Below are 12,814 nucleotides of genomic sequence, written 5' to 3' on the forward strand. Positions count from 1 at the left end.
ACAACCTGACTATAAAAGAAAGAATCGATTGGACAGATCTGACATGTCAAAAGAATTTTCAGTTTTGGTAATGGAAGGAATTGGGGGAGGGACGGTGGTAAAAATTTTAGGAGGAGACCAAGGCTTCAGCACAGTAAGCAGCTTCAAATGGCTGTAGACTGAAGTAGTTAGTGCAGAGATGAGAAGGTTTGCACAAGATAGATGAAGAGCTGTATCAAACCACAACGAAGACTTTGTCTTGGTTGATTGATGGTGAATCTTCTGGGTTGTATGGTTGTGGCTAATGGAACCTTTGATTTCTTCTTTTTCTTTTCTTTTTTTGCCCCCTGGCCAGTGCTCAGTGCTGCAGTGGTCATCGTCATCTTCTCCAGGTCCTGCGGAGTCTTGCTGACGACAGGTTGGGTGTGAGAGGTGATTAAAATACCATCAGTCAGCAAGATGTGAGAAGTTGGCAAGAGCCGGTGCAACCAGGAGCACCTTTGAATTTGGCCAGTGCAGCTATGGGCGATACGTCGGGAACAAAAAAGGGGGGGGGGCAGGGTCCTCACAACTATAGAATACGGAATAGTCACCAGAAATCAATGCATTAGTACTGTTACAAGTGAACAAAATCAGCAGCAGGATTTAATTTCATCGCAACACAAACAACTATCGCTGCTATGGGGTTCGGCTAAATCTGAAATCTGTCTGTGATACTACTTTGTTTGGCAGTTGAATTATAAATACTTCAGAGATTGTAAATATTACTGCTTTCTTTCATTTCTATTTTAGATTTTGATGACTTATTGGCTCGGAAGTCAGGTAAATAACTTTTGCAATAAAATTTCCTTACTCTAAACTTTACATTTATATCATACAAAAATCAATGCTGTTATCTAAAGCCAATGCCAATACTGATCAAGTAATACTGTGTTTGGTTCCTCAGGATGTTGCAGCAAACTATACTGCCTCCCAGCAGTGGAATGTGAATCTTGTACAGCAACAATGGCAGCAGTGGCAGCAATGGCAACAGCAGTTTCAACAGTGGCAGCAACAGTTTGGAGACAAGGTCAGTATAGGCAATAATTTTTATGGTATCTTTTGCTGTCCTTAATATGGGATAAGTTCAGTATGAAACTAGTGATTAGAAACAGCTGTAACTATTTAATGCATAGCGATACATCTATAACAGGTAGAGAGAACTAGACCTAACCTGACTTCGCACATCTACAACTAATTACCAATGGCCCGATGAGTTGTCTGGCATTGCAGTACACAAACATTTCTCATGAATCAATATATCAGTGAAAAACTCGCCAAAATTCTTACAGTAAGCCGGCCGCAGTGGCCGAGCGGTTCTAGGCGCTTCAGTCTTGAACTGCGTGACTGCTACGGTTGCAGGTTCAAATCCTGCCTTGGGCATGGATGTGTATGATGTCCTTAGGTTGGTTAGGTTTAAGTAGTTCTAAGTTCTAGAGGACTAATGGCCTCAGATGCTAAGTCCCATAGTGCTCAGAGCCGTTTGAACCATACAATAGTGCCTGAAATTAGCCTACACATAGACCCAGAGATGCCAACTGTTACAAATCAGTTGTAATAATTACAAATTTCCTCCAATAATCATGACTTTAAGAACGACATGACAAAAATTACTATTTTTTATTTTTTTTTATTTTTTTAAGAGGTTTTGTTCATGTAACAATATAAAGTGCTTGAAAAGGATGCACAGGAGAAAATCGTTCTCTATAACGTGCATTCTCACCAATATTTCTTTTCACATTTTTCATAGACATTTGGCATACTCGCCCTTTTCTGTTCCTTGTAGAACTAGGTTACACTGAACACCATATATGGTATATGACTTTACTCATCCTATGCATAGCTAGGAATGAAATGGTTTTTTTTGCGCAGTTGTTTTCTTTGCTAGTCACACAATGATTCCTCCTGGTGAGTTCCCATGCAGGTGTCTTTGTTTTCTTGTGATGACAAACTGGAGTTCAATTCTGTTTCATGAATAATATTTGTGTGTAACATATTAGCAAGTGTTAATTGTATTTATCATAAACAAACTAACATAGAACGCTCTTCTAGTGCACACTAAACATATGGCAAGGAAATATGTTCACAAGATTTTGAAATAAACAATTAAGCGATGTCTGGTGCAGCAAAATGTGTGTGGTGACAGTACTGGGACTAGTGACACTGTTAAGAAAAAATAATTGTCCAAAAATGTAGAGAGAAATACTGAAAAGTATGGCCCTGTTTACTGCATTCCTCCAAAACTGATTCACACGTGTTTATAGTGCGTGGGGCTGGAATTTTTCAGTTGCCCATGGTGGGAGAGAAAATTGCCGCAAACGTGGCTAGCAAAATTCTTTCAGATACAGTGAAGCTGAAGGATATGAACAAGAACTTGACAGTTTTTACCATATCTTCAGAAGATGAAAGTTCTAAACTTCCTGGCAGATTAAAACTGTATGCCGGACCGAGACTCGAACTCGGGACCTTTGCCTTTCGCGGGCAAGTGCTCTACGATCTGAGCTACCCAAGCACGACTCGCGCCCCGTCCTCACAGCTTTACTTCCGCCACTACCTCGTCTCCTATCTTTCAAACTTCACGGAAGCTGTCCTGTGAACTTTTCATAACTAGCACTCCTGGAAGAAGGGATATTGCAGAGACATGGCTTAGCCGCAGTGTGGGGGATGTTTCCAGAATGAAATTTTCACTCTGCAGCAGAGTGTGCGCTGATATGAAACTTCCTGGCAGATTAAAACTGTGTGCCGGACCTAGGCTGTGGCTAAGCCATGTCTCCGCAATATCCTTTCTTCCAGGAGTTCTAGTTCTGCAAGGTTCGCAGGAGAGCTTCTGTGAAGTTTGGAAGATAGGAGACAAGGTACTGGCGTAAGTAAAGCTGTGAGGACAGGGTGTGTGTCGTGCTTGGGTAGCTCAGATGGTAGAGGACTTGCCCGTGAAAGGCTAAGGTCCCGAGTTCGAGTCTCAATCCGGCACACAGTTTTAATCTGCCAGGAAGTTTTATATCATCGCACACTCTGCTGCAGAGTGAAATTCTCATTCTGGAGATGAAAGTTTGTTACCAAAACGCAGAGTTGTTATTTAAGACATTCCTTACTGAGCCCAATTTGCCTTGAATTGTGCAGTGACCATGCAGGATTTTTGTTAAAGATAAAGATTCCTGATTCAGAAATAGCCTCCAAGTACAGTTGTGCTAGAACAACAATGGGAGCACTAGTGTGGCTCCAAAACGAAAAGCTTGTCACCAGTGTCTTTTTAACAAACCGGAACTGATAGCAACTGAGGAGTATTATGCCCAAAAAATGATCCTTCAACTTCTACTTCAGAGATCTCGTGCAGATCTGAGATGTCAAACTCTAGCAGATAAAAAAAAGGGTTCTGTATATAACTGCCACTACTGCTCCCCGCCCACCCCCCCACCCTCTCCCACACCTTTCAGCCATTTATGCTTTGATCTTTCTTTTGGTTGGTTCCTGTGCATCACCATTTCATGTATATTCTTGGGAATTGTCATTTTCCATCGTCTTTTAATGCCAATACCATTGTAGTCTTTGTGTTTTTTGTCGTGCTCAGCAAGGGTTCCTCTTTCACTATTTCCCTTACCTTTTCATTTCTCATCCTCTCTCCCCTTGTCACTCTTTCCTACTTCTGAGGAACTTCATTTCACATTCTTGTAATCTGCTTCATCTCTTTTCTTCATTACCCATGTTTCAGATGCATAGGTCAGTATTGAAAGGTAGTAACTTCCACACATTACTTCTTCACTTTTTTGCGGTATGTCTGTGTTCCGAACCTGGCTCCTAGCATTCCGCAAGAATGCTTCAGTCTTCCTGTCGTGTTCACTGACTTCTTTCTCGCTTCTTCAACTTTCCTCTTACCACACTTCGAAAGTACTTCACACTTTACACTTTCTTCATTCACCTCCCTATCTATCTATCTATCTATCTATCTATCTTTATTTATTTATTTATTTATTTATTTATTTCTAGTTGTTACTAGGATCTCACTCACATTTGTTTACATTCATTCCTTTCTTGAAGCTTTTTTTTTATTTTAGGAACAGAATAACAAATAAGCTAATAAACACATTCTTCAGTATCTCCTATTGAAGCACTGACTGCAGGATTGTATGGTTCACAAAAAATTCACAAACAGGACATTCCTTTGAGACCAGTTGTTAGTGCCATTGATTGTCTAACCTGTGGGATTGCCAAACATCTAGTCACTCTTGTACAGTCATTTACAGGAGAACCTAACCCGTACATGAAGGATCCTGCTCATGTTATTGGAAAATTAAGATCTTTTCGGCTGGGTGTAAGTGATACTATGGCCAGTCTTGATGTTGTATCACTGTTTACTGCACTGAAGAAACTGGTATAGGCATGTGTTTTGAAATACAGATATATGTAAACAGGCAGAATATGGTGCTGTGGTCAGCAATGCCCATATAAGACAACAAGTGTCTGGTGCAGTTCTTAGATCAGTTACTGCTTTTACAATGGCAGATTATCAAGATTTAAGTGAGTTTGAATGTGATGCTATAGTTGGTGCACGAGTGATTGGCCACAGAATTTCCGAGGTAGCAATGAAGTGGGGATTTTCCCGAATGACCATTTCACTAGTGTGTACTGTGAATATCAGGAATCTGATAAAACATCAAATCTCCGACATTGCTGTGGACGGAAAAGGAGCCCGCAACAATGGGATCAATGGCGGCTGAAGAGGATCGTTCATTGTGATGGAAGTGGAACCCTTCTGCAAATTGCTGCAGATTTCAAAGTTGGGCCATCAATAAGTGTCAGCAAGTGAACCATTCAACGAAACATATCAATACTTGCTTTCGGAGCCAAAGACCCACTCATGTACCCTTGATGACTGCACGACAGAAAGCTTTACACCTCGCCTGGGCCTGTGAAGACCAACATTGGACTGTTGATGACTAGAAACCTGTTGCATGGTCAGATGAGTCTCATTTCAAATTGCATTGAATGCATGGATGTGTACAGGTATGGAGACAACCTCATGAATCCATGTACCCTGTATGTCAGCAGGGGGCTGTTTAAGTTGGTGGAGGCTCTGTAATGGTGTGGGGTGTATGCAGTTTGATTGATAAGGTACATTTGGTATGTGTAGATATGACTCTTGACAGGTGACATGTATATATGTATCCTGTCTGATCACCTGCATCCATTCATATTCATTGTGCATTCCTATGGACTTGTGCAATTCCAGCAGGACAATGTGACACCCCACATGTCTAGAATTGCTACAGAGTGGCTCCAGGAACACTCTTCTGAGTTTAAATACCTCCGCTGGCCATCAAACTCCCCAGACATGAAGATTATTGAGCATATCTGGGATGCTGTTCAGAAGAGATCTCCACCCCGTCATACTCTTATGGGTTTATGGACAACCCTGCAGGATTCATGGTGTCAGTTCCCTCCAGCATTACTTCAGATACTAATCGAGTCCGTGCCACATCATGTTGTGGCACTTCTGCGTGCTCATGGGGTTTCTACATGATATTAGGCAGGTATACCAGTTTCTTTGGCTCATCAGTGTGTGTTTCCTCTTAATAAGGTGGCGTCATAGTTGGAAAGTATTTTCACAAAGGATATATTAGATCCCTTGAAACATTGTATAACATTTACTTACTTTCAATGGGACAACGAATTCTATATGCAAACCGATGGTGTGGCTATGAGGTATACCCAGAACAGTTGTAACAAATTTTTATATTGTTTATGGAATTGGGTTATTTCCTATTCCATTCACCTATGGAGCAGGGGAAAATGATTGTTTTAATGCCTCTGTGCATGCAGTAATTTTTCTAATGTTATCCTCAAGATCCCTATGTGAGCTATATGTAGGGGCTGTAGTATATTCCTAGAATAATCACTTAAAGCTGGTTGTTGAAACTTTGCTAACAGACGTTCTCGGGATAGTTCAAGTCTATCTTAAAGTGTCTTCTAGTTCATTTCCTTCAGTATTTCTCTGACATTCTCCCATGGATTAAACAAACCTGTGACTATTTGTGATACCCTTCTCGGTATATGTTCAAAATACCCTGTTAGTCCTATCTGGTACGAGTTTCATACACTTGGGCAATATTCTAGTATGAGCCGCACGAGTGGTTTGTAAGCAGTCTCTTCTTTAGACTGATGGAACTTCCCCAGTATTCTACCAATGAGGCGAAGTCTACCACTTGCTCCACCCACGACTGAACATATTTGATCATTCCATTTTATATCCATACAAAGTGTTACACCCAGGTATCTGTACGAGGTGGCTCATTGATTTATAGTCATAGGATAATACAAAATTTTACATTTCTGAACACTTAGAGCAAGTTGCCAATGTTTGCACCACTTTGAAATCTTATCGTGGTCTGTCTGAATACTTATGCAACTTCTTTCAGGTATTACTTCATTGTAGATATCAGCATCTGCAGAAAGCCTTATTTCACTATTGATATTCTACATCTACATTTGTACTCCGCAAGCCACCCAACGGTGTGTGGCGGAGGGCACTTTACGTGCCACTGTCATTACCTCCCTTTCCTGTTTCAGTCGCGTATGGTTCGCGGGACGAACGACTGTCTGAAAGCCTCAGTGCGCACTCTAATCTCTCTAATTTTACATTCGTGATCTCCTCGGGAGGTATAAGTAGGGGGAAGCAATATATTCGATACCTCATGCAGAAACGCACCCTCTCGAAACCTGGCGAGCAAGCTACACCGCGATGCAGAGCGCCTCTCTTGCAGAGTCTGCCACTTGAGTTTGTTAAACCTCTCCGTAACACTATCACGCTTACCAAATAACCCTGTGACGAAACACGCCGCTCTTCTTTGGATCTTCTCTATCTCCTCCGTGAACCCGATCAGGTAGGGATCCCACACTGATGAGCAATACTCAAGTATAGGTCGAACGAGTGTTTTGTAAGCCACCTCCTTTGTTGTTGGACTACATATTCTAAGGACTCTCCCAATGAATCTCAACCTGGCACCCACCTTACCAACAATTAATTTTATATGATCACTTCAAATCGTTCCGTACGCATACTCCCAGATATTTTACAGAAGTAACTGCTACCAGTGTTTGTTCCGCTATCATATAATCATACAATAAAGGATCCTTCTTTCTATGTATTCGCAGTACATTACATTTATCTATGTTAAGGGTCAGTTGCCACTCCCTGCACCAAGTGCCTATCCGCTGCGGATCTTCCTGCATTTCGCTACAATTTTCTAATGCTGCAACTTCTCTATATACTATAGCATCATCCGCGAAAAGCCGCATGGAACTTCCGACACTATCTGCTAGGTCATTTATATATATTGTGAAAAGCAATGGTCCCATAACACTCCCCTATGGCACGCCAGAGGTTACTTTAACGTCTGTAGACGTCTCGCCATTAATAACAACATGCTGTGTTCTGTTTGCTAAAAACTCTTCAAGCCAGCCACACAGCTGGTCTGATATTCCGTAGGCTTTTACTTTGTTTATCAGGCGACAGTGCGGAACTGTATCGAACGCCTTCGGAAGTCAAGAAAAATAGCATCTACCTGGGAGCCTGTATCTAATATTTTCTGGGTCTCATGAACAAATAAAGCGGGTTGGGTCTCACACGATCGCTGTTTCCGGAACCCATGTTGATTCCTACATAGTAGATTCTCGGTTTCCAAAAACGACATGATACTCGAGCAAAAAACATGTTCTAAAATTCTACAACAGATCGACGTCAGAGATATAGGTCTATAGTTTTGCGCATCTGCTCGACGACCCTCCTTGAAGACTGAGACTACCTGTGCTCTTTTCCAATCATTTGGAACCTTCCGTTCCTCTAGAGACTTGCGGTACACTGCTGTTAGAAGGGGGGCAAGTTCTTTCATGTACTCTGTAGAATCGAATTGGTATCCCGTCAGGTCCAGTGGACTTTCCTCTGTTGAGTGATTCCAGTTGCTTTTCTATTCCTTGGACACTTATTTCGATGTCAGCCTTTTTTTCGTTTGTGCGAGGATTTAGAGAAGGAACTGCAGTGCGGTCTTCCTCTGTGAAACAGCTTTGGAAAAAGGTGTTTAGTATTTCAGCTTTACGCGTTTCTTCCTCTGTTTCAATGCCATCATCATCCCAGAGTGTCTGGATATGCTCTTTCGATCCACTTACTGATTTAATGTAAGACCAGAACTTCCTAGGATTTTCTGTCAAGTCGGTACATAGAATTTTACTTTCGAATTCACTGAACGCTTCACGCATAGCCCTCCTTACGCTAACTTTGACATCGTTTAGCTTCTGCTTGTCTGAGAGATTTTGGCTCCATTTAAACTTGGAGTGAAGCTCTCTTTGCTTTCGCAGTAGTTTCCTAACTTTGTTGTTGTACCACGGTGGGTTTTTCCCGTCCCTCACAGTTTTACTCGGCACGTACCTGTCTAAAACGCATTTTACGATTGCCTTGAACTTTTTCCATAAACACTCAACATTGTCATTGTCGGAACAGAAATTTTTGTTTTGATCTGTTAGGTAGTCTGAAATCTGCCTTCTATTACTCTTGCTAAACAGATTAAACCTTCCTCCCTTTTTTTATATTCCTATTAACTTCCATATTCAGGGATGCTGCAACGGCCTTATGATCACTGATTTCCCTGTTCTGCACATACAGAGTCGAAAAGTTCGGGTCTGTTTGTTATCAGTAGGTCCAAGATGTTATCTCCACGAGTCGGTTCTCTGTTTAATTGCTCGAGGTAATTTTCGGATAGTGCACTCAGTATAATGTCACTCGATGCTCTGTCCCTACCACCCATCCTAAACATTTGAGTGTCCCAGTCTATATCTGGTAAACTGAAATCTCCACCTAAGACATGCTGAGAAAATTTATGTGAAATGTATTCCAAATTTTCTCTCAGTTGTTCTGCCACTAATGCTGCTGAGTCGGGAGGTCGGTAAAAGGAACCAATTATTAACCTAGCTCGGTTGTTGAGTGTAACCTCCACCCATAATAATTCACAGGAACTATCCACTTCTACTTCACTACAGGATAAACTACTACTAACAGCAACGAACACTCCATCACCGGTTGCATGCAGTCTATCCTTCCTAAACACCTCTGTACCTTTGTAAAAATTTCGGCAGAATTTATCTCTGGCTTCAGCCAGCTTTTTGTACCTATAACGATTTCAGCTTCGGTGCTTTCTATCAGCGCGTGAAGTTCCGGTACTTTACCAACGCAGCTTCGACAGTTTACAATTACAATACCGATTGCTGCTTGGTCCCCGCATGTCCTGACTTTGCCCCGCACCCGTTGAGGCTGTTGCCCTTTCTGTACTTGCCCAAGGCCATCTAACCTAAAAAACCGCCCAGCCCACGCCACACAACCCCTGCTACCCGTGTAGCCGCTTGTTGAGCCCTCCGGAATGTCTTTCGCCCCCTGCCACACCTTGAGATGACCTCCCACTCTACCACAGGTGAGGGATCAGCCTCAATGCGGGCAGTATCCCAGGCAACCACAGTCGTAGTCCGATCGGGGGATGCGTGGGACGAGCTGGCCGTCCCTGACAAACCCCCATCCGGACCCCGACAGTGATGCCCATTGGCAACAGCCTCAAGCTGTGTGACCGAAGCCGACACTGCCTGAAGCTGGGAGCGAAGGGATGCCAACTCAGCCTGCATCCAAACACAGCAGTTGCAGTCCCTATCCATGCTAAAAACTGTTGTGCAAAGAACGTCTGAACTAATCTACAGAGAGCGCAAACAAATCGACACAAAATTTAAACGGTTATTAAAATACAAGAGTGCCTAGTAAATGCAGTAATGCTGCTACTTGCGCAGGAAGGTGATTAATATACAATATGAATAGCAAGGTTCCCAACACATTTCCCTGGAGCACACCCGAAGTTACTTCTACATGTGATGATGACACTCTTCCCTACCAAAAGTCCTCAATCCAGTCACTAATTTCACTTGATGTCCTATATGACAGTACACCTGAGTCAAATGCTTTTCGGAAATGAAGAAATACAGCATCTACCTGACTACCTTCATCCAAAGCTTTTAGTGTGTCACGTGTAAAAAGTGCGAGTTGGGTTTCACATAATTGATGTTTTCGAACTCCATGCTTGTTGGCGTTGAGGTGGCCATTCTGTTCAAGATACCTCATTATGTGTGAGTTCAGAACATATGCTAAGATTCTACAACAAATTGATGTCAACGATATTGGATGGTAGCTTCATGGATCACTTCTAGTACACTTCTTGTAGATGGGTGTGACCTGTGCCTTTTTCCAAGAATTGGGCATGATTTATTGTTCAAAGGATCTGTGATAGTTAGAAGAGGGGCAAACTCTGTTGAAAATTCCGTATAGAAACTGACAGGGATTCCATTGGGGTTTGGAGTTTGGTTTAATTTTAATGATTTCAGCTGTTTATCAACACCACTGACACTTATTTAATTCATTTTTCAGTGGTATGCGGATCCTTTTTAAAGGAACATTTGAAAATGAAGTTAAGCATTTCACCTTTTGCTTTGCTACCCGCAGTATCAATTCCTGTCTCTTTCATTAGGGACTCTGTCTCTTTCAGTAGGGACTCTGTCTCTTTCAGTAGGGACTCTGTCTCTTTCATAGGGACTGGACACCAACTTTAGTGCCACTAACAGTCTTTACATACAACCAGAATTTCTGTCTGTTTTGTGGAAGATTACTTGACAGTATTCTGCTACATTATTCATTGAAGGCATCAGGTATTGCTCTCTTGACAACCTCTCTATCTGTAGAACTGTGCTTTGTTTTACACCTGTTACACAGTAATCTCTGTTTCTTTAGAAGTTTTCTTACAGTGACTGTATACCATGGAGGTTCTCTCCCATTATGAACTGTTTTACTGGGTATATATCTATCTGGTGCTTGGTCAACTGCTCTTTTAGTCTCTAGCCAGAGTTCATCTACATTCTCCTGCCCTTTGCAGAAAGTTTGAAGTTCCCTATTGTGATATGACACTACTGATTTTTTATCTAGTTTACTGAACGTGTATATCTTTCTTCTTGTTTTAGTTGTCCTTTGTACTTTGGTAATCATTGTTGCCACAACTGTGTCATGGTCACTGATACCAGTTTTGATGTGGACATCCCAAAGAGGTCGGGTCTGTTTGTTGCCATTAGAGCCAGTATATATCCATCACGAGGGGAATGTCTTATCACGCCCACCACTGACAAAACTGTAATTTTCCCAATTAATTGTTTGATCATTAAAGTCTCCACCGATGATTACAGTATGGCTGGTAAACTTACATACAAGTGAACTGACGTTTTCTCTAAAGTTTTCGGTGATATCAGGAGATGAGTCTGGTGGGCAATAGAAGGATCAAATTATCACTTTTCTCACCCCTGATACCAAGTCTTATCCAAACAATCTCACCTGCAGCTTCAATTTCTATCTCGGTGGATTTGAGTTTGTTGTCTACTGTGACAAATACAGCACATCCATTTCCCATTTGCCTATATTTTTGATATACACTGAGATTTTCCCCCAAAATCTCACTGCTGTCATGTTCAACTAGCTTTCTGTATCTAGCATTATGTAAGCTTCGCTGCTTTTCATGAGTGTTTCAAACTGTAGGGCTTTGTTGTGAATCCTTTGCAGTTTACTATAAGGATTTTAATACTCTCACCTGTGAGAGGTATTTTTTATTTCTTTCGATCTTAAACTGATACTTCTGGGTTTCCTACAGCTATCATTATCTGGATTGTATGGAGAGTCGACTAATCTAAAAAGTGTGCATCCGACACACAGTCAGCCATGTGAGTAGCAGCCTCTGATCTGTAGGGCACGCCTGACCTATCTAGGGGGACCCTACTATTCTCAATGCTGTAGCGCAAGTCCAGGAAGTCGTAGTTTAGCTTGTCACACAATCTTTGAAGTCTCATGTTCATCCTTCCATTCACTCAGAACCAAAGTGCCATGGTCAGTTCTGGGGACAGTGCTGCAAATTGTGAGCTTTGTTGAAACTCCATGTGCAAGGCTGGTATTCTTTGCTAATTGCTGGAATGACCCAAGAATGACCTCGGAGGCCAGATGACAGGCATCATTTGTTCCAATGTGTGCCACAATCTGCAGTTTGTTGGACCCTGTTTCGTCAATGGCTGCCGGAATAGCCTCTTCAAACATGTTGAATGAGGCCCCTAGGCATACACACTGTCCCTTGCTGGCAGTTAACCCTTTTGCATTTGCCTCCTCCTGACACTAGACAAAACATGTTTCCCCAAAACAATTAAAGTTAGTCCCACTGGTGCAGTTTCAGTTTCAGTGAAAGACAGCATCCCGAACTTGTTGGTTAGGGGAATAGGCACAATACTGTGAATCCTCCCTGGTCCCCCATCCTGCCTGTGCAGCACACCTTGATCTACCTTTGACATGTCACTCACAGTCAAGGACAGGTAATGACAGATCTTGTACTTTTAGCAGAGGAGACAGGGTCCATAGGAGAGGGTAGTAATTGAGGTACAGGTATCACAAGTGCATGGCTCTTGGGAGCTCTTCCAAACACACCGATTTGCAGCAGTTGCCAAGTAGTCCGGCCAATTTTCAGCTGCCTAAGAATGTCAACCAACTCATCCCGTGTTTGAGAACAGCATTCACGATGGGGCTGCATTTTATCTGGTGTAATGTATTACAAGGCATTGAACAAATAACTTTAATTTTATCTTTTGATCTGTTCAGTCAAAAAGTTGCTAATTCCATATAAGAATTGAAGCAGATACACAAAACGAGATTTCTGTTACTGAAACAAAACTGTGGTAAACAATACTAGTT

The 12,814-nt window shown here is 42.0% G+C and overlaps 1 protein-coding gene across 13 annotated transcripts in view; it reads left to right on the top strand.

Annotated features, from left to right (window-relative positions):
* LOC124551171 (YLP motif-containing protein 1-like) overlaps positions 1 to 12,814 on the top strand; it is a 383,298-nt gene that overhangs the window by 43,500 nt on the left and 326,984 nt on the right. For all 13 annotated transcript variants that reach the window (XR_006967786.1, XR_006967785.1, XR_006967783.1 and 10 more), the window contains exon 5: positions 926 to 1,048. Coding sequence is in view for 7 of the 13 variants with exons in the window: in XM_047126156.1 (XP_046982112.1) it covers positions 926 to 1,048 (123 nt within the window). In the remaining 6 variants the exon portion in view is untranslated. The remainder of the gene's footprint in view (positions 1 to 925; positions 1,049 to 12,814) is intronic.

The sequence above is a fragment of the Schistocerca americana genome, chromosome 9 (genome assembly GCF_021461395.2).
Source record: "Schistocerca americana isolate TAMUIC-IGC-003095 chromosome 9, iqSchAmer2.1, whole genome shotgun sequence".
NCBI lineage: Eukaryota > Metazoa > Arthropoda > Insecta > Orthoptera > Acrididae > Schistocerca > Schistocerca americana.